This window comes from Eucyclogobius newberryi, unplaced genomic scaffold, assembly GCF_026437365.1.
Source record: "Eucyclogobius newberryi isolate DKJ021-1_F unplaced genomic scaffold, fEucNew1.0.hap1 SCAF_8, whole genome shotgun sequence".
Taxonomy (NCBI): domain Eukaryota; kingdom Metazoa; phylum Chordata; class Actinopteri; order Gobiiformes; family Gobiidae; genus Eucyclogobius; species Eucyclogobius newberryi.
The window spans coordinates 20,147,002-20,169,965 of NW_027316500.1; the positions used below are offsets into that span (position 1 = coordinate 20,147,002).

Below are 22,964 nucleotides of genomic sequence, written 5' to 3' on the forward strand. Positions count from 1 at the left end.
TGGACTGGCAGACCGGGGTGGTGGTCCCTCTGTTCAAGAAGGGGGACCGGAGGGTGTGTTCCAACTACAGAGGGATCACACTCCTCAGCCTCCCGGGTAAGGTCTATTCCAAGGTACTGGAGAGGAGAATCCGACCGATAGTCGAACCTCGGATTCAGGAGGAGCAGAGTGGTTTTCGTCCCGGTCGTGGAACACTGGACCAGCTCTATACCCTCCATCGGGTGCTCGAGGGTTCATGGGAGTTTGCCCAACCAGTCCACATGTGCTTTGTGGATCTGGAGAAGGCTTTTGACCGTGTCCCTCGGGGTGTCCTTTGGGGGGTGCTCCGGGAGTACGGGGTCCGGGGCCCTTTGCTCAGGGCTGTCCGGTCCCTGTATGACCGGAGCAGGAGCTGTGTTCGCATTGCCGGCAGTAAGTCAGACCTGTTCCCAGTGCATGTTGGACTCCGCCAGGGCTGCCCTGTGTCACCGGTTCTGTTCATAATTTTTATGGACAGAATTTCTAGGCGCAGTCAGGGGTCGGAGGGGGTCCGGTTTGGGGACCACAGGATCTCATCTCTGCTGTTTGCAGACGATGTTGTCCTGATGGCTCCATCAAACCCGGACCTGCAACATGCACTGGGACGGTTTGCAGCCGAGTGTGAAGCGGCTGGGATGAGAATCAGCACCTCCAAATCCGAGGCCATGGTTCTCGACCGGAAAAAGGTGGCTTGCCCTCTCCAGGTGGGTGGGGTGTCCTTGCCCCAAGTGGAGGAGTTCAAGTATCTCGGGGTCTTGTTCACGAGTGAGGGAAGGATGGAGCGTGAGATCGACAGGCGGATCGGTGCAGCGGCTGCAGTGATGCAGTCGCTGCATCGGACCGTTGTGGTAAAGAGGGAGCTGAGCCGAAAGGCAAAGCTCTCTATTTACCGGTCGGTCTACGTTCCTACCCTCACCTATGGTCATGAGCTTTGGGTAGTGACCGAAAGAACAAGATCGCGGATACAAGCGGTCGAAATGAGTTTCCTCCGCCGGGTGGCTGGGCGCTCCCTTAGAGATAAGGTGAGGAGCTCGGCCACACGGGGGGAGCTCGGAGTAGAGCCGCTGCTCCTCCACGTCGAGAGGAGCCAGCTGAGGTGGCTCGGGCATCTGTTCCGGATGCCTCCTGGGCGCCTCCCTCGGGAGGTGTTTCAGGCATGTCCCACCGGGAAGAGGCCCCGGGGAAGACCCAGGACACGCTGGAGAGACTATGTCTCTCGGCTGGCCTGGGAACGCCTCGGGATCCCCCCGGAGGAGTTAGAGGAAGTGTCTGGGGAGAAGGAAGTCTGGGAGTCCCTGCTCAGACTGCTGCCCCCGCGACCCGGCCCCGGATAAAGCGGCAGAAGATGGATGGATGGATTAATATATATATATATATATATATATATATATATATATATATATATATATATATATATATATATATATATATATATATATATATATATATATATATATATATATATATATATATATATATATATATATATATATATATATATATATATATATATATATATATATATATATATATATATATATATATATTAATTAATATATATATATATATATATATATATTAATTAATATATATATATATATATATTAATATATATATATATATATATATATATATATTTATATATATATATATATATATATATATATATTAATATATATATATATATATATATTAATATATATATATATATATATTAATATATATATATATATATATTAATATATATATATATATATATATTAATATATATATATATATATATATTAATATATATATATATATATATATATATATTAATATATATATATATATTAATATATATATTAATATATATATATATATATATTAATATATATATATATATTAATATATATATATATATATATATATATATTATTTATATATTATATATTTATATATATATATATATAATTATTGATGGGGAGGACCCCAAGATTCCCCTTTTCATTCAGTGTTAATTGTTCTTGGATGTGACTTTGGCTCTCTTTCTGCAATGTTTTGGGCTCCTTAGTAAAACATGACTGAAAAACAAGTGACACCTATAAATCCCAATTGTTATGTAATTTCATTTGGCTATAGAGAACCAGAAGAGGTATAATGCTAAAGTAAATACAATTCACAAATCAGTTCTTCTATCTGCAGTCCCTGCAATAGGAATTTGGTCATGATGACATAAAATTATGAATGATAATTGTGAAATATGTTAATAAAAAAGCTTTGACACAACAAATGCATGCATAAAGAAAGGTTCACGCTCAGCTGTCCTGTCTAATAAAGCTTACAGGCCAAAAAAACTTTAAAAATGTGGATGTAAATTGAGTCATAACTGGGATTTTGCTCAATAACCAGGTTATTTGAGCTTATGTAAATGCCCTCAGTGATGTGCTCTCTTGGGTTGATCACAAGTATTAGGCACAAAAATTGTGAAATGTATTTATTTGATCAGCGGAGAGCAAATAACCTGTGAGCAACACAGTTCCTAGCATTTCTGAAAATTAAACGCTCCACGTAAATGAGATGTCGCTTTACGACAGAGTATAAGGGACAACCCGAACAAAACTAATTGCGGGCACTACGAGAATAAAGTCATACAATTTTGACATTAAGGTAATAATGTTTTGAGATTAAAGTCAAAGCCAGAAAAAAGTCCTACATATACGAGAATAAACTCGAAAACTTTTTTATTACGAGAAAAAGTCGAAATCAGAGACATCTTAATATTACGAGATTAAAGTAATAATGAGATTAAACATCTTAATTTTACGAGAATAAAATCATAATATTATGAGAATAAATTCAACATTTTAAGATTCAGGGTGTGATACGCGTTTCACTTTGAGCACCATGGCCAGGACGCAAATGGCGCTTGACTTGGATGAGTTAAAAGTTGATACAAAACCCCACAAGCCTTTTAGACATCACAATCAATCATTTCCCCCATGCAGTGCCCCCATGTCCTTGTTGTGGAGCCGTGCGCACTGTGCAGCCAGTGCCACACAGTTAGGATATAATGACGTACTCCGGTGTTGGGTGCACTTGTGTTGTTGGAGCTGCGCTCATGCCATGGCCATAAGCACTATATGTCTTTATAGTATCCTCTCATTGTAGTTATCAGCCTGGGCTACATAGGTGTGTTAGGCTGTAGTTGTTTTACTCGGCTGTAAGAAGTGGAATCATTTGTATAGATGATGGCCCGTGCGTAAAACATCGCTTTTTGGCTGAACACGTTCCAAGCGTTGGGAGGAGCTGAGAGGAAGCGCAGACTGCAGACAGATGTTTTGTGTTCAGTGTGTTTTACCGAGTTTGTCCAAGGGATGACAAAAGGTTAGAATCAGTGCATAAAACTTTAGCTTCCCAGTGCACCTAGCTCCTCGTGTCGCTACAGGGGCTGTAGTCAAACTTGAGCACGTAAGAATAGTGATTGTGCGCAAGTGCCTAAGTAGAGAAACAACACTATAGAGGAGCAGAACATGTGCAAATATAAGACCGAGGCTGCTGCTCCTCCTGTCTGCGGGCAGCTGTGGCACGGAGCACGGCTGGTGTTCGAGCTCATGGTGTGGATGATGCGTAACAGGAAATGTGCTGCTTAACGGCAGTGTCTGTAATAAACACACACGTAAGACATTGTTTTAAAGGCCAGGAAACACTTTAACATCTATTGCAGGCTTTTATGTAGTTCTAAGCGGTCAACTCATCCAAGCCCTTCTTTAGCTTCCTGGCCGTGGTTGCCAAAGTGAATTGCTCATGTCACTTTGAATCAGGAACATTTACACCAGCCCTTAAACTACGACTTAATTCTCGTAAATGTATGACTTTATTCTCGTAGTGTCCCGCAATTTTTTTTATTTGGGTCGGCCCTTCTACTCCGTCGTAGTAACTTATCTTCAGTGTCTGGCAAAAGTATTCGTAACACGGGAACTTTTCCCCATTTTGTCATGTCACAAGCACAAACTTAAATAAATTGTAAAAGCAACACTAAGTGTTGTGAAAATTGTGAAAATTATACATGATTTTTTTTTAATTAAAACTGAAAAGTGCAGCGTGCAAAAGTATTCAGGCCCCCTGAGCAATACTTTGTCACTGCCTTCTTCTGCAATTACGATGGAAAGTCTTGTGATATGTCTATCAGCTTTGCTCACTTACAGACTGACATTTTTGCCCATTCTTCAGAGAGCGTTTGAACAGGCAGTTTTCAGATCTGGACTTTGACTGGGCCATTCTAACACACTTGACCCACATGGGACAAATGTCCCCATGATACTACCACATCTATGTCCCATTGTTGGTATGGTGTTCTTTGGGTAATGTGCTTGGATCGTGGATAATACTAGTTTAGTAATAAACTATCAGATTCTTAAAAAAAAAAAAAAAAAAAAAAGTCAACATCTAAACCATATGTATTGTAGGGAAAGCACCAATCCACCATTTTAATTTCCCAAGAATCGATACTTGCATCTGCCGATACCCGCTATCAGACTATATCCGATGCCCTCAAAACTACCACATCAACACATTGTAAACTATTAAGAATTGTTAATACCATAATTTATTTATGATAATTTGTACACCCTTTGCAGTAAGTAAACAACTGCAGAATATTGTAAAATAAACTAGTAACTGATTCAGTAATTCAGTAACTGAATTCTGAAGGTTCTGAATTTTATTAGGTATCACTATTTACAGAAATATGTTTGTGTTCTCAAAATGGTTAATTGGAGTGGTTCAGTATAAATACTGGTATCAGTTTTGATGCATCCCTAAACAGCCCAAAGACAATAACCCTTCCTCCCATTGTCTGCATTGTAGGTTTGGACGTTGACATCAAGCTCTTCTAGAAAAACAATTTCAACGTTTGACAGAGTCTGGTCTATTGCCATCGATCCCTCTGTCAGGTAAGGCTATTTTCACTCTTTACTGTCTGCAATAGAATTATGTTGCGGATTACAAGTTTGGAGTTGGGCCCAAACAATATGGATTATATCAGTACAGATGTAAAGGCGTTTGTTCCTATAGCCAATATAACTATTTTTGTTATGTTCTACCAATGATGACAATATTCTCCTCTCCTCACCAACATTCATTCATTCATTTGCGGAAAGTTTTTGCAAGAAGTCTATCTTTGCCTGACACTGCAGCGGAGTGTCAGGCAAAGATAGACTGTGTTCTCGTGCGTAAACTTGTGAATCTGTGCAGCGTTCATCAGAAACAAACTGCATTGGCCATAGTTGGTGTTACAGGCAATCTGCAAGTATCCGCGAGGGTCCCAAAACGGACCAGTGTCAGTTTTACCGTACATGAGGTGTTATGTGAGACTGCAGTGAGACCAGACAGAGTGGAGGAATATTAGTGCTCCTGTTCCATGCATGGTTTGCTTTGAGCAGCGGAGGGACGCCAGTGCGCTAAAACAGCCACAACTCTATTATTAATATTAGGTATTATTAGTTTCAATAGAGAATGTTTAGATTTTCTCTTTGCCTCAGCAAGTTGAATGTGCAATCACTGCAATAATTAGTATGACAATGCCTGATCTTGTCAGATCTTGAAAACTAGGCAGGAATGAGCCTGGTTAGTATTGGGATGGGAGACCGCTGGAATGCCAGGTGCCACAGGGGGGCAGTAGTGCATATTGTCATTGTGTCCTTGGGCAAGACACTTCACCCTTGTCTTCAGTGTCCAGGTACTCTGATGTATGAGTGAGAGTATGTTTGTGAGAGTGAATGTGGGAAATGGATGAAAATGAGCTCTTGGCTACAATCCAGTGTGTTTACAGTATGTATATGACGTGTGTTTATTAACATACTCTGTCCCGATCATATAATTGTAATATTATTTTAATATAATTAAACTGATAAACTGGCACGTGACATTTACCATCAGCACAGCCATGCCAAGCTTCTGGGGCCAGAGGAAACACTTAAATCGCAATTATGATCTAAATAAAATTGCGGTCTAGCCATTTGAATAAACAAAACAAAAATGAACGTCCAAATAACTCGGCATTTGGCAACGAGTCTGCGAAGGCTGAAGCTTCCTCCGGTCTGTAAATAATTTCACTTTGCTGCCTGTCACTTTGATGGCAAGGGTGGTGACATGGTGCTCGTCTGCTGGTTGGCTCTCGTAGCATGACTGACACTGAAAATGTAAATCTTCAATATAATGGGCCATGAACGTTTGCTGCTTCTCTAGTTTTGTCATTTGGGCCCTGCAGGGATTTCACTGTCTTCCAAGTCAGGTACTCACCACTCGACTGCGGTGGCCTGATTATCCAGTTTTTGACTCTTAATGTTAGGTCAGCAACAAGTACAGAGTCAGTTGTGCAGCAGTGTTTGAGTCTTGAGTCGGAGCTTGTGAACAGAGCCTGTAGCCCCGATAGTACTGTTGCATCTCGAGCCTGTTCCCCAGTTATGGTCCTCTTCTTATCCTTGCTCTTAGGTGTGGGAACACATTTGTCGAAACTCATTATACATATACATGTATATCGGCAGCCAAGCAGAAAGAAACTACGGCACCATCTTGAAAAACCACCATTGACTTCTTTTCAAAGCAGATACGCCTGGCCTCTTGACAGAGGTATTTAACCGTAGCAAACAACAAGTTTTCAATTATTCAGTTTCCTTCTATTTTTATTGTTGAAAAATGCCCATGTGAAATTTTGGAGTCTAAATTATTGTAATAATTGCAAGTAAGTACAGAGTAGAGGATAGGTGAAAACTGCACTCAAGCCTCAACTATAGGATTACTCAAACATGCATGAATCAATCAATCAAAATACAACTTTGAGTAAGTTAATGAGTTAATATGATTATAATGGCACTTGAGTCATGACAGTAACTACGTTTACATGCACAGAGAACTCGGAAGTGCACTAAACAACCAAACTCAATTTGTCTTTGCTCCCAAACCTGTCAGTCTTGTCCCAGCCTACATTTAGTTAAAAGAACTATAGGTGAGTAGCGGCTGAGAGCCGTTTAGGGTCGTCTGTTTATTTAGCATTGGCACAAAAACTTTGCAGCTACAATTGCAAATAAAAGCGGCTGCAGCAGTACAACTAGACTCGGATTTCTCCAGATGTGTTATTGGGATGTTTGAGATTTGAATCAAGACATCTCAATTGTACTTTACGGTTTTACATGCATTTTTGATAAATATTTGTGTAAATTAGACTTGGCCACTAAGATGCCCTGCCCTGCGTGTAAACGTAGTGACCGTGTGTGCTTAATGACACAAACCTCTGTGGTTGTATTGTTCTCTTGTGGCAGACCAGAAAGACGTTTTATTTTCTTCGGAATGTCACCATTTGGTCCCAGCATAAGGCTCAAAAGTCTTTAGGAATCTGTCATGCTCTACCTCAAAACATTTGTTCCTGTAAGGGACAAATGCCATGTGGTGGAACATATACGGCGTGAAATGTTTACAGCTCTGAAGACCTTTCCGTGTACTCTCAATCATGTCTGAGATGGTTTTTGCAACTGTTTTTCACTTAACTCGTATGCATCTGCAACGTAATAAAATGTAAAGAATTCCTACAGAGAATTAATGATGGCTGAATTGTGCAATAATTGTGATTATTCAGGCCTTGTGTTGTCACGATACTAACATTTCAAACTCGAATTTGATACTAAGGAACAGGCTCGGTTCTCTGCATCTCTTTTGCTCTTTTTTAGACAATAATGGACTCTTTCTTTGTTTCTGTTTGGTCAAGACAAAACACATTCAAATGTCAAATTATTTCCTGTTCATGTGTTCAGACTTTGGTTGAATAAATCGTACTATTTTTATGTTAACTGGAATGAGGGTGAATTATTTGTGTAAAGTGTCAGTTCAGGTAAGTTTGAAGAACACAGAGCTGCCTATCCACTCATTTTCCTAAGTAACTTAAGAAGAAACTTAGATCACATTGCATTTAATATCAGTGAGTTTTGTAATCCTGGATAGATAATGGTAAAATAAACATGAACTTGATTTTTATATTCTTGATCTTGATTTTATATGTAAATTAGCCCGTGTTTCTATATGTTGGGTTAGAGCTCCTCTCAGTACAAACTAGAGCTTGAATGAGCTGGTGAACATTGATAAATACAAAAGCAGGTCGCAAAAACACAGGATCTCCCACCCGATTTTCATTGGCACAATAATACCTTTAATACTTTAATACCAATAATACTTTCAGTACTATCCTCAGATTTTTACGCGCCACTGTCAAACTTTTTCTTGTAGCTGCGCCAGAGGTGAGCAGCATACAAGGGCGAGCAAAATGTAGTCTCTTGTTTATGTTCAGGAAATGAATGATGAGTAGACATTTAAATTTCTTATTATATATATTTTATCAAAGTTATATCCAAGTTTTTCTCTCTAGAAGGCTTTATTTCAAAGGCTAGTTTCAGCCAATGGTCAAGGCCGTGAATCGAGCCCTCTATGCCGCAGTGGTAGCCATATCTTGTCAAATTGAGTCATTTTTCATTTTAAGACCTTTGTTTCACACTACAATCTTATTTGTCATTATTTCCGGTCGGTTTTGAAGATGGCATTTTCTGATATTTTGAATTATTATTATTATTGTAAATGAATTGAGGGGCCTTTATGACTTTGAGGAGAAAGATGGGAACAAACTTGTGTTAAACTGTCAGTGATTCAGGAGCACGCAAACTGCCAGTGATCCAAGTCTGACCAAATCACTGCACCACCGAACAGTGGCAATTTATTGTGCAGCTCCACTACAGTGACGCAGACTGTTATCAGTATGTTTATTGTTTCATTGGGAATAAGGTTACCAAGGGAATTGTTTTGGCTATTTTTAAAGGCCAAGGCTGCTGGCAAGAGGCCACCCACACACTGCCCCTAAAGATTAATCCTGATTTTCCATCACAATGTTTTCTAAGGATGAAACTAAAAATATAATTAAGTTGACAAGTTTGTTGAATAAATAAATTGATGTGTGGGAGAGCAGCTAACCTAGAATATGTCCTGACTGATAAGAGGTTTACATGGCGACATGACCAGGTGCTGGCTCAGCTCCCTTCCTTAGGCTCTGGGAGGTGACGGGGAGAGTCACTGGCACCATGCAGATTTTTGCATCCGCAGACAGATGAAAGTACCGCTTCCTGATCTTTGAAATCCAGCATAGGGGCTGGAATACTTGGAACGTGCCGATGGAAGTCAGTTGTAGGGTTTTCCCAGAGCATTCTTTGTGGAGTGAGCACTCCGGGAACATTGCAGAAGTGGGCAGAACCCGTGGCTATGGTTTAAGAGGAACGAGCAATGGCATAAGCCAGGTTGCCAATGAGAGGGAGCGCAGACTCTAGTGGAGAAGATCTGAGGGACGGAGGTGGTGGTTCCAGGACGCTGGTTCCACCATCAAGACCCCCAGAGATGTCTTGGGCTAATTGATGAAACACTAGTGAAAGCGGGTGCCCACCCAAAGACCACTGAAGTCCCAAAGATCTGAACCGTTCCGCTCTACTCCAGGAACATGTGTGTAATTTGTTATTTAGGCCAATAACTACAAGAAAGTATAATTGCAAAGTGTGGTGGCTGCCATTTCGTTATGTTTTATAGATTTGATATTTGATAAATACAGCACACATTTGTGTGTAATATTCATACATAGTCCATACATACTTTTTGCCTTAGTACTATTTTATAGTGAAGGAGAAAGTTTAGATGGAGATGAAAGAAGCAAACACTAGATAAAATATTTATAGTACTGCTGTCTATATAAGAGGTAAACAAACATTTCAGGCCATGCAACCATGCAACTGATGCGGGACCACCATTGTGAAATGAAATTGACGTCGTGTAATAATTTCAAATGGCATAACATTTCAAATAGTTTTTTTGTTTGATTTGTTAGTAGTTTATTGTGTCATCTACCTAATTTCAGTTTCAAAATTGTATAAATGTAAGTTGTAGCTTTAAATCACCTTTGTCATAATTGCTTGTTTAATTTTTCAGGATCCTTAGGGCTTAGTTGGTAAAATGATTAGATCGTAAAAATGTATTAATAGTCTAGAAAGGTAGCAAAACAATTGGATTGAAATATCCCATCTTCTTCACAAATCTGAATTGATGTTGAAGTATTTGCTTTAACGGTCTTATAAAATAGTGACTTGTGCTGTGAAGGACGGGGGCCCGAACCCACTGAAGGGAGAAGCCCCCCAGAGAAAGCTGGGGGTGGGTATGGAATTGTTTTGTCTAGAACTCCTCAAGCACAACTACAAAGACATTGCTGGGGCCAAAAGCGCTTTTCAACATTTCCAAAAGAAGAAAATGATTGTTGGATAAACCATCCCAAATTTGCTTTTTTCTCACAACCTCCAGGGAGGGTGACCTTTGACCCTGGTATCAAAGTACAGGGAAACTGCATAGGAGCCACCCAGAGCTCAGACTGCACCACCGCCACTGGCCACACTCCACTTTTTCCCCCGTCCCCTTCACCACTCCCCAATAGAAAGACTAGAGCCATGTCCGAGCCATCCCCGCTGCTCTGGAGTCAAGAATTCACTTAGTTAAGAAAGAAAGAATGGAACAGGGCTCCAACAATGAAGCAATAAGGGGCAGAATTTGCATTCCCACACACTAAATACAGGCCAGGGCCCACAGAGCCAGAGGAGCTCCACCACAGGAGGCAGGAATAATCACAGGTCTCTCCGAACCCCCTCATTACATACGCACACCTTACATTCCACACAAATGGACAGACAGAACCACAGACCCAGCAGCCACTTGCACGTCCGGCACACACTGGCGGGACAGGTGTCCCACGCCTCAGGCAGGGGCTTTGCAAATACACACTCCATCAATCAATATATTCTGCATGGAGAGGATGTTCAAAATGCTTTAGGTAGATTTATTCATTTGAATCTGAACCCCACTCCTATTTTCTCTCATGAATTGACTACTTTTCTATCTAACAGAATATGCTCCCACATACACACAGTTCTTTTTATAGTATTTTTCAAAAATAAACCACAGGTTTTTACAGAGAGACCTTTCTAGAACCTGCGTTTGGGGAGAGATTGTGAACTATGATTTGTTCAGTGTGATTGAATTGAAAAGGAACTGCTGTTTTGCTAATAGGTTATCAATTCTACCTATACTTCGTATTGCTCAAAATGCATGGTCTCAATTTCAAACAGGTTGTTCATGGAGGATGTCCAGATTACCAAGCTGGTCCCACAAAGCCATTGAGACCAGCGGTAACTCTTCAGTAGCTGTACGAGATATGCAAATCAATCTATAAATTCCCTACTGCTGACCAAATTCTGTGTTTTATCAATGACATTACACTAAAAAAATTAACAAAGATATATATTTTTCAATATTTGATCAAAATGCAATTAAATATTAATCTCAATCCTTGTTTGTTTTGTTTGTCTGTGATTGTGTCCACTTCATAGGATTGTGCAGTGGGACAAAATGTATAGTATTTATTCTACTGAAGTTTTTTTTTTGTAAAATAAACCTATTAAAGATCTTAATCTTAGTTCAAACTCCAACCATGCTACTTCAAAAACACATCCATAAAGGACTATTGTATATAATTAATATACAATTCCTGAAGCAAAGCCTGCCTGGCTTGTTTCAAGTGACTGCTCAACATAAGGAGGAGCTACAAGAATGTACGGTGACCCTGCACACCACACACACGCACAAACGACACCAAAAGGGCTCCGGGGGTGGCAATGGGAAAACAGGGGCCACCAGTGTGTACCCATGCAGAACAGTGTGAATGTATGACGGGAATCTGCATGTTTGTGTCCATTCAGAGGTTTGCCAATGCAAGGGCTTCATGTGAAAGGGCTCATGTGGTGTCTTTAAGACTGACTTATATAGCGAACACATAACACCAATTTTACAAAGTAGAAACAAGTCAAGCACAAAGATCAGAGATTAGCGCAACAAATTAACCCATACTTTTTTATTTTTTTATATTTTATTCTATTTACTTTTGCTTTACTGCCTTAAAACTCTGCTCTTACGGGAAAATGTTATGAAATATATAATTTATTAATTAACAATGTTTTTTTAACAAAGCCGAAGTATTGCCCATTTGTAAGCATCTAAATAAAAAATGAAAATCAGTTTTCCACTCCATATCCAGACATTTGTGTTGCCCTGGTATATCAGTGCTCACATATGCATGCTCTTGATGAGGTTACTCAAATGAGAGCAAGGGTTAGTAGGCTGCTAATGATGAGTCCTGACCTAGCTGCTATAATCTCACTACAAGCCTGTTTTCATAGGAAGAAGGTGACATCAGTGGGGCTACGCTTTTATTGTGGGACCTGTGTCCCACAAACTGACTGTGCTAGTGGCTGGTCCGCTGATGAGTGAGTAATGTGAGTAATGGAGAGTAATAAGGTGCAGATATTGAGTGTGAGCGTAACCCTATTGTATCTTGTCAGAGAGGTCAGAGGTGGCCTGCAGAGCATACTCAGCCCAGGCCTGGCTGACCCATTTGGGCCATAAATGAGTTTACCCAACACTAATTACTAGGGGCTTGCCAGTGGAGCACACTGCTGAACAAGTCTGACAGCTGTCTCGGTGCAATGGTCCCATAGCTCTGTCCTGTGACGCCCATCACACCAAGGCTGCTCACTCCATTCAGCTTATAGTGGCACTAAGTTTAAAATCTGCTTTTGTTGTGTTCAGACCAGCCAAAAGGAAGTTTTCCATATGAGAATGTTTCTCAATCAACCTACCTGTATATATGTTAAATAGTTGAACCTTTTGTGCTTGTTGTAGTTGTCATGCAATCTTTGGAAAGTGCATATGCATCACACTCACTACTTGTAAAGCTAAGCTTAAAAAAATGGATCCATGGGTGAGGGACACAAGGCTCTACATTGTGTCTCTAGTGTTGCACAATGACATCCGTCTGGTATAGTGCAGTCAGGTGCTTCTAGTGAAGGGAAATGCCAATGATTTTTCATAATACTAATGAGTTTCTTATTAACATGCTTAGAATCTGCTTTACCTGTAAATACTTTTACAATGCTGTAGTGTGTTACATACTTCCATATCAAACTAACAAATAAATAAATGCATCAATAATGTTGCCACTTTTACAACACACTGTATTTTCTTGACCCAGAAGTAAGTAAAGTAAGGTACAGGTTCTCTGGTTCTTCAATTTTTTTCTCAAGTCCCGATAGTAGGATGTGTGTAAGTGGTCCTCCCCCATCAATTATCCCTGTAGGTGCACACTGTCCGCGCTCTGCCTAACAGAAGCCCCCAGAATCAAAACACCCCAGGCCAGTGGTTGACACCCCACCCTGCTCACCCATCCCCACCCCATCTGGACCCCCAGCTGTCTCTGGGAATGGCAGTCAGTCATCACACACACCTCCACTTAAAGAAAAGCCGTCACTACGGTCAGTGGAGTGACTGACTTTATATGCTCTGATCAAACTGCTCCAAATGGGTGCATAATGGCATTCGATAGAATAGAGGATTTCTCCTCCACCATAGACTGTAATATCAGAGAAGGTGCTAGATCAAAGAACTGCCCAGCAGACTTTAAACTATAACAAATACTACAGAATATTTAACTCTGTAATTCACAGTTTTTGATGAAATACAAAATGGAGCTCTAACTGAACCTTTTCCTTCACAAATTTTCCATATTAAAGCGAGGCAGTGCTGCCCGCTGGTGGAGTGGTTGGGGCGCAGAATACGTATGTCGGGCTCCATGTGCAGCTGGCCACAGTGTCTAAAGTTCGATTCCCGACGATTTATTGCATGTCCCCCATTTTATTCATGTCCTGTCCAGAAATCCTTAAAAAAGACTGTTTCTGAATACATATTCCGTACACATGTATATGAATATAATTCACAAAGGATCCTGACCTTGACCACAAGGTACACAATATAGTGATGTTAAAATATTATTAGTTATTTTAACCATTATCAATACAGGTAATATAGTACCCGTATACCTTTTAACAAATTATTATCAATGTGATCTAAATTAGAAATAAATAATAATTTTATACACAAATACATTTTTTTTTACACCTTCCTTAGCATTGTCGGTTCAGTCTTTTTACCTTGTGTGGTTGTGGACTGCTGCACACTATTGTCTCACTTGAGTCCAAAGCAGACACTCGGCCTTTCTGGCATCATTTTATGGCTTTTTTACTTTTATTGTCCTTTCTAATACTGGATGATTACAGTGGTGGTCATTAATATATATTTCTGCATTTCTAGCATTAAATATAATGTAAAAATATTATGTACTGAATATAGAAAGAACACTGCCATCTGTTGACCTCAGAGCTCCTCTTTGCAGAATACTCTGCTCTGTGCCATGTTTGGTTGTCCTCTGTGCTTTTCTATACCTACTCAACTTTGCATAATTTATATGGAAATAGTGTATATTTTTTTGTGATTTGGCATGTGAAATGTTTTGAGATGATGGTGTTTTAATATTTCAGACGAGGATTAATTATCAAAATGAACCAGTTAAAAGGAAGAATGGATGCTTTAAAAAAAAAAAAAGAGGGCCTGAGGATTCATTTTGTTTTCTGAGCTCTTATGGCATCTCCTTTTGTCTTTGTCCAGCTCATTTGCCGTGGGTACTGCATGTTGCCGGACCCCCTCTCCTCTTCACATTTGGACTATAGAAAGGTAAGGAACTTTCTAATCTGTATCAAAGTATTTATTCAAGCTTCACAATACTTGTTTTACAGCACATTCTGTATGTTGTTTGTCTTTGCCGTCTTTGGGTATCATGTAGTATTATTATTATATTATTATTAAGGACTTGCAACCCCATAATGACCAATAAGAGGGACTTGAGAGAATCACCACATTATGTTGGTGTGTCTTTTCTTTTTAACTAAACTAAAATGGACAGCTATTTTCTCCTGTCAACAGCACCCTTTTCTCCAATTCAGCACCTTTTAAAATATATATTTTTGAAGACTCATGTACCCATGCAGAGATCCTCGTCTCTTATTCTTGATGCCCCAAAAGAAATTTGAGAATGCAGAGTGATGCAAGATGATGTGGAACATTTTTATCAGTGTTGACCCCTGCATACAACCGCCAGCAGTGACCGAACTGATCAACTTCACTTTAGTTTCAACATTTGTACTGACCTATATGTGCATACTTTGGTTCAAGATTTGACATCAGAGACACCGCACTACAGGTTTCATTTTTGATGTTTTGAACAAGATTCCTATCATTCCTGCCATGAAAGGGTTACCCCAAATGTCTGCCCCATACTCTGTTCTACAAATTGCAGCAACATTGTCTTATTGCAGTCAAATGTGTGTGTGACATTTTAAAGGTGCTCATTGTTGTGGTGTGCGAGCCTCTTTGTTAGACAGAGCCACATTCCTGCGGCCCTCACAGGGGCTCTCTTAATTGGCTAGATGTGCAGAGGCCCACACTTGGGCCCTGAGTTTGTTTTAGGACTCAAAACCTCAGCAGGTGCCTTTTCTTTACCTGTCTGCTGCTTTTGACAAGAAGACCTGTCAGTGCATCCCGGGCTCCATCAGTCATCCCTTCACAACAAAACAGTCACTGTGTTGCTTCTGCCTGGCTTCGGGCTAAGTGCCATTTTTACCAATTTATTAATGGAAGGTTGTGTGTGTGGCCCCAAGCTGGTGTCTGTCCTGTGGAGCGACCCAACAGGCTTATTTCAGCGTTAGTCCTGACTTGGTGTGTCACGCAGCCAGCAACCCTTTTTAACCTTCAATGAGTCTGTGCCCCCCCACTGCCGTCTGTCTGATCATCTCCACAAATCACTCAGTCTGTCCCAGGCTCAGCGATGAGGACATCTAATGAGACTCACCAGGTTGCACTCTGCGTTCTCTCACCCTGTTTACATGCACAGCTTAGCTGGGCTCCACTTAAAGCTCTATTAGGCTGTTAAACAAGGTCCGTGCCCCTGTCTGTGTGCATGACCATAGCAGAGCAATTGTTCATATTTGGGTCAAAGTTTCCGGAAGAATATGACATGGCAAAAATAAAATGTTTATGGCAAAGAGAAAAATAGTACGTCACCTGAATTTTATAAAGCTAGAATCATGGAAAATGGAAATATGAATTGATAAGTACATCTAAAAGACTAAAAAAGCTAATGTTGGGACTCCATCCTCCATATGACTGAAAGGTCCTAGTTTATTACTTGTACATATCATCATAATAATAATTACAAACAAAATAATCCTCACTATACATTTTAGCACCACTCACTTAGATAAGTTCATGACCAGCCCAAAGACACAGTATAATTAGTGGAGGTGGAGATGTTGGTTTAACTGCGAGAGAAAGACGTGTCCAGAGAAGGAACTATTCTTCAGTACAGTCTACAGTTTTGACATAGGATCTCAATGTTACTAATGTGCTCCTCACAATGACATTGTTCTCAAGCATTCCAAGCAAATTCCAGGTTGTACTGCAAGTTAGAGTATATTTGTGGGAAGGATTTGATTTGGTAGTTACTGGGCTGGGTTGTTCTTGTGTGGTGATTATTGTTACCTGGGGTGTAGCTCACCTCACGGCAGTTTGTGTTAAGGATGCTCTTGTGTCCAAAACAACAATAGTCCACTACCCCACGCAGACTGGACCTCATTGGACAGACTTCATCATGAGAGCCTTGTGCTGATGAAGCTTTCACCCAATCAGGCGTCCTGTAGGGAAAGCTGCAGTGTAATAAGAAGACCCCCTATGGTCCGGCGGGGGGATTACCAGCTCTGGCCTAGGGATTGAGCTGCAGGGTAAAGGGGTTGGGCACCAGTTTGAACACATGGCAGCGCAGTCGCCAAGGCCAAAGAGCCTCTCTAAATGGTTGCTACGGGGCAGGTATCAAATGGTCCTGAGCTCTACACAGTCACGCTCATGAAGGGTATTAAATGGCAACAAAGAGACAGTTATTCTGCAATAATGTGCCCTGCTGACTGGAGGTTATTCTCCAATAATCAAGAGACTAACTGGACAAAGCTGTGATCACAAGGCCATGGTCCTGCACAGGGCCAGACTGTGAGTGACATGCCACATTAGCCAAGGACTCACTTCACACAAGCTCTCACAGCTACCGTATTAGTAAGGGGGGAAAGGTAAGGACCAACCAGATATTTGAACAAAAGTCTCCCTCATTTATTCTTGGCCTGGGAAAAAAAAACTTTGGTACTGCAATATTTTGTTTTGTGATACGGCAATGCACTACTTTCATTATCAATACTGGACCATGAGTAATCAAGAATTATGATTCTAGAGTGCAGCACTGCATATACAAATACATACCAAATACTATTGATATAGAACCGGGTACTGTTTGATTTAAAGGGAAAATGAAATCATAAGAAACAAAAACAATCCTGTTTGTTTATCACAATAGATATAGCCGTTATATTTTATATAATTGACCAGCCACATTGAATTTCTTGTTTTGGAATGTTTTAATTTATTTTGTTTATTAGCATTACATTTATTTATTTATTAGACACACACACACCGTTTTATGAATCAGGTTTCAAATCAGGCCAAATCAAATTAAAATAATCATAATTTGTCACACTCTAGCAGAAAGTAGCACAATATTGACAACCTTGACGTTGGATGACACGGAGACATTCATTCTCACTCTCAACTCTGTGCTCAAACACTTCTGATGGACCTTTTGTCTGACACTGCTAAATCAAATTTTGGTGTTCATCTTGTTTGCTTTGTAATACATTTCTTGTCCCCAGGCTGGAGTGTGTGTGCACCCTGGGCTCAGATTTTCGGCGTGGGGCAGGAGTGCTGGATATCGTCTTTGAGTCGCCCTTTCAACTCTTGACGTGTGGCTACGATACCTTTATCCGCCTGTGGGACCTCCGTCTCAGCACAAGGTTGGCATATGTCAAGTTTTCTTTGCATATCGTTTGGATAACCACAATGCAGTAGAGATGGGTTTGAATTAAAAACATATATCTTTACAATTGGACCAATTATAGGATAATCAATAAAGCTAAATGAAACAATAACACCAATATGATAAAAGTTGAAGTCCAAAGCATTGCAATAATAATTCAATTGCACAGTAAGTAGCACAATCGAGTCTGAGGCCACGGCTGCCACATCTAATAAAAAGGACCCATTAAAGCTGGGGTACCACATTTTCACACAGCAAACCCGTAAGAAGGTACATGTGTCTTAACCAGTTCCTAGCTCTCGCATATCCTTTCCACAAGTATTCATTTTCAGGCACAAGCTCGGCTTTAGAAAAGCTTTTTTTAGACGGCAAAGTGAAACTTGGGGCAGACCACCCCCAGCTCAGCCAATCAGAGCGCTGCTTTCAGATCTTATTTCCAGGTTGATGAGACATAATATACTTTATTATTAGATGCAGACTTCGCACAACTGTCCATTTTTTGTCACAAAGTGCTGCTTTATACACTGTAGGGGTAAAAGCAAAATGTACTTTACAATATAAAGTCTGGTACACCAGCTTTAAAACATTGCCTGATATTGTTGGTGAGCGCTTCAGTTAGTCTGTAATAATAAACATGTCATATCCAACAATATCTATCTGCCTCAGTTTAACAAACCATGGAATTTGTGCATTGCATAAAAGGTTTAAAAAACGTTGAGTCACCTTATTTTTATTTGATCTTTTCTTGCACATGTTGCCAAAGCATGAACGTGGCAAATTTGACCTTTTACAGATAATCCTAATTCAAATTAAAAACTAAAATCTTTAAGAGGTGCATAAAATTAATTTAATTAAAAATAAAAAAAATCAAGCACATCATATTTACAATTATTAAAATTAACATAAACATCCCTGTTGGCATAGTTCAGGGGTGCCCTTTTCTGCTCACAAGCTTCTTTTATATTCAACAAAGCGCAAAGATCTGTCTATAGATCTAAATTATTGTATAATTTAGTATTATTTTTATTGTCAGTATTGAACAGGTTTTTATTTTTGTTTAACCATAATAAGGCAATAGAAACACAATGTAGGCTTTCATTAATAGCCTAATATTGTTTAGCATTTACAAATGTGCAATATAAAAAGGAGAGAGAAAATCTGCTATTTAACTAGACCATTTAAAGGCGGTATGGACGATTTTTCGGCGATTTGAGAACGCAGGCGGAAGTGCGCATGCCACTCCCCCGTGTGGACCGATACAACACACACTTGCGTTTGTTTATCAGCGCAACGGAGCGCATCGCATCTCTCGTCTCCCGGAGATTTCTGTCCACTTCTGCGTCAGCTCGAACTGTCTTTCTCCGTCTTCATTTTTCCCCGTACACTGAGGGAACTATATTATGATAGATCCATGCGCTTAGGCACGCGGAACCGTGGGGTCGAACCGCACGCGGCTGCAGGTGAGCGATAGGTGCGTTTTATGATTGATACGTGGCAGGACAAATGATTTATCCACGCCACGAGGAAATATGATAAAAAATTTGCTGAAAAAAATCGTCCATTCCACCTTTAATACAGCTGAGTATTTTGAAAATATAATATACTGACCACAACTACGCTTGAGTTGAGAGCTTAACCAGCACTTCCTCTCTCCTCCTCCTGCTTCTAACCTTGACTCTCTCTCCTCCTCCTGCTTCTAACCTTGACTCTCTCTCCTCCTCCTGCTTCTTACCTTGACTCTCTCCTCCTCCTGCTTCTAACCTTGACTCTCTCTCCTCCTCCTGCTTCTTACCTTGACTCTCTCTCCTCCTCCTGCTTCTAACCTTGACTCTCTCTCCTCCTCCTGCTTCTTACCTTGACTCTCTCTCCTCCTCCTGCTTCTTACCTTGACTCTCTCTCCTCCTCCTGCTTCTAACCTTGACTCTCTCTCCTCCTCCTGCTTCTTACCTTGACTCTCTCTCCTCCTCCTGCTTCTAACCTTGACTCTCTCTCCTCCTCCTGCTTCTAACCTTGACTCTCTCCTCCTCCTGCTTCTAACCTTGACTCTCTCTCCTCCTCCTGCTTCTTACCTTGACTCTCTCCTCCTCCTGCTTCTAACCTTGACTCTCTCTCCTCCTCCTGCTTCTTACCTTGACTCTCTCTCCTCCTCCTGCTTCTTACCTTGACTCTCTCTCCTGCTTCTTACCTTGACTCTCTCTCCTCCTCCTGCTTCTTACCTTGACTCTCTCTCCTCATCCTGCTTCTAATCTTGACTCTCTCCTCCGCCTGCTTCTAACCTTGACTCTCTCTCCTCCTCCTGCTTCTTACCTTGACTCTCTCTCCTCCTCCTGCTTCTTACCTTGACTCTCTCTCCTCATCCTGCTTCTTACCTTGACTCTCTCTCCTCATCCTGCTTCTAACCTTGACTCTCTCTCCTCCTCCTGCTTCTTACCTTGACTCTCTCTCCTCCTCCTGCTTCTAACCTTGACTCTCTCTCCTCCTCCTGCTTCTTACCTTGACTCTCTCTCCTCCTCCTGCTTCTTACCTTGACTCTCTCTCCTCCTCCTGCTTCTAACCTTGACTCTCTCTCCTCCTCCTGCTTCTTACCTTGACTCTCTCTCCTCCTCCTGCTTCTAACCTTGACTCTCTCTCCTCCTCCTGCTTCTAACCTTGACTCTCTCCTCCTCCTGCTTCTAACCTTGACTCTCTCTCCTCCTCCTGCTTCTTACCTTGACTCTCTCCTCCTCCTGCTTCTAACCTTGACTCTCTCTCCTCCTCCTGCTTCTTACCTTGACTCTCTCTCCTCCTCCTGCTTCTTACCTTGACTCTCTCTCCTGCTTCTTACCTTGACTCTCTCTCCTCCTCCTGCTTCTTACCTTGACTCTCTCTCCTCATCCTGCTTCTAACCTTGACTCTCTCCTCCGCCTGCTTCTAACCTTGACTCTCTCTCCTCTCTCCGTTGACAGCGTGCTGGCGGTGTGTGTTGAGCTCACAGCTGTGTTCTTGTTGGAACTCATGGAAAAGGGGCCAAAATACTAACATGCTGGTTGTAGCTCTGGGTCCACTCGTGCTGCTGTAGAGCTCTCACTCATAATGTCAAGCTATAAAGTAAAAAGACAGGTCTTTGGGATCGACCCTCACTGCCTCTGAGATCAACCAGTAGATCGCGATCGACGTATTGGGCACTCCTGGTATAGACAATAAAAGCACTCTCAGTTTGAAGGACCAGTGAAGTAAGACAAATTTGATGTGATAAGCAGATAGCTCTGGGGGTTTGGCCCTGCATGTTATCAAGGGGGTCCCTCTTAAGATATCAATAATTGATCTGGTTCAGGAGGCAGAAGGTCAGACACAAATGTAAGGTGTTTGTCATGTTTTAAATGTATTAAAATCAATTATTTGTATTCATGCTAAAAAATGCATGTTTTATTTATTGGCTGATTAAAGGCAATTGAAAAGATTGAATTATGTTTATTTTTGTCTTTGTAATAATTTCTTTTATGTATACACGGAACGAGACACAGACTCGCCACACAAGCAGTTTAAATAGTCTCAAACACAGTAGCCCGGCGCAACTGTCCCATTCGGTCCAAAGTCCAACAAATCAGTCCATCCTAAGAAATATTATGAGTCAAATTGATAATTAACATTCTTGTATCCATCATCCATAGATATTAATATGAAACAAGACCCATCGTTTCCGTTGCTGGTAGCTTCCCCATAAGAATCTGAATCTAAATAAATAAATACATGCATCCATAAATAGGGACACATTTTCATACAACATACACAAGATGCAACATAGACTCTGCTTAATAATAATGCGTGAGAGAGAAGGAAATCTTTCTAACCACTAACTCTCTGTAGCCTTGATATCCCTTTGTTCTGTTATTTAAAGTCGTAATCTTTGGAAATCTACTTTTTCCTGTCTGATTTTGACCATGAGCATCACAGACGTGTCATTGTGACATATCTGCGCCCCTGCTGTCTGTCTGCCCCTCAGTGCTACTCTCATCTCTTATTGATGAGGCTCTGCTAATGGAGGATCAATGACAATATCTTTAGTTCAATGTTTTAAAAACACATCTGAAGGCAATGTAACTCAATGTGGTAAAAGAATTGTCTGAATGAAAAGTAAAGCAAAATCTGTTTTATATATATATATATATATATATATATATATATTTAATATATATATATATATATATATATATATATATATATATATTAAATATATATATATATATATATATATATATTAAATATATATATATATTAAATATATATATTATTATAGACTATATATATATATTAAATATATATATATATATATATATATATATATATATATATATATATATATATATATTAAATATATATATTAAATATATATATATATATATATATATATATTTAATATATATAATATATATAGACTGATCAGCCGGCAAGACATGTCACTACAACATCACATGGCTCTTCTGGGGATGATTGTAGACAAGCAGTCAAAACGTGTCATGGTATGACAACAAACAATGGTCTAATGAGTAAAAGTATCAATGGCTTTTTACACAAAGGTCAGGTTTGTAGCATCACTAAATATGGCACTGTCAAGAGTCCAAGGTGCAGACTGTTGTGGGATGGAGCGAGGAATAACAGATCAGATTGAAGACTCATGATATTCTTGTACATTCTTACTAAGACTTGTCTTGGCAGGAAGTGCGTGATGGAGTGGGAGGAGCCTCATGACAGTGCTCTGTACTGCTTGCAGACTGATGGTAACCACATGATGGCCAGCGGCTCCTCATACTACGGTGTGGTGCGTTTGTGGGACAAACGGCAAAGCCAGTGTTTACAGGCAAGTTTGCATGAGGAGAGGTGGCACAAACACACAAGTGGTCTATTTGTAATGTACATTTGTTTGACACATTTGAGGTTACTTCGCTGTAAACATCTGTAATAACAAATCCTTTTAACTAGCTTAACTTCTCTAGGCATTTATCACTAGGTGTAGTTGTCATATAGTTTGCGTGAACCAGTGGCTGACAGTGTGACCCTT

The 22,964-nt window shown here is 40.4% G+C and overlaps 1 protein-coding gene across 1 annotated transcript in view; it reads left to right on the forward strand.

Annotated features, from left to right (window-relative positions):
- fbxw4 (F-box and WD repeat domain containing 4) overlaps positions 1–22,964 on the forward strand; it is a 32,482-nt gene that overhangs the window by 8,327 nt on the left and 1,191 nt on the right. Inside the window, exons 5-8 of the mRNA XM_072436963.1 lie at positions 4,867–4,952; positions 14,623–14,688; positions 17,763–17,903; positions 22,622–22,763. Coding sequence (XP_072293064.1) covers positions 4,867–4,952; positions 14,623–14,688; positions 17,763–17,903; positions 22,622–22,763 — 435 coding nt within the window. The remainder of the gene's footprint in view (positions 1–4,866; positions 4,953–14,622; positions 14,689–17,762; positions 17,904–22,621; positions 22,764–22,964) is intronic.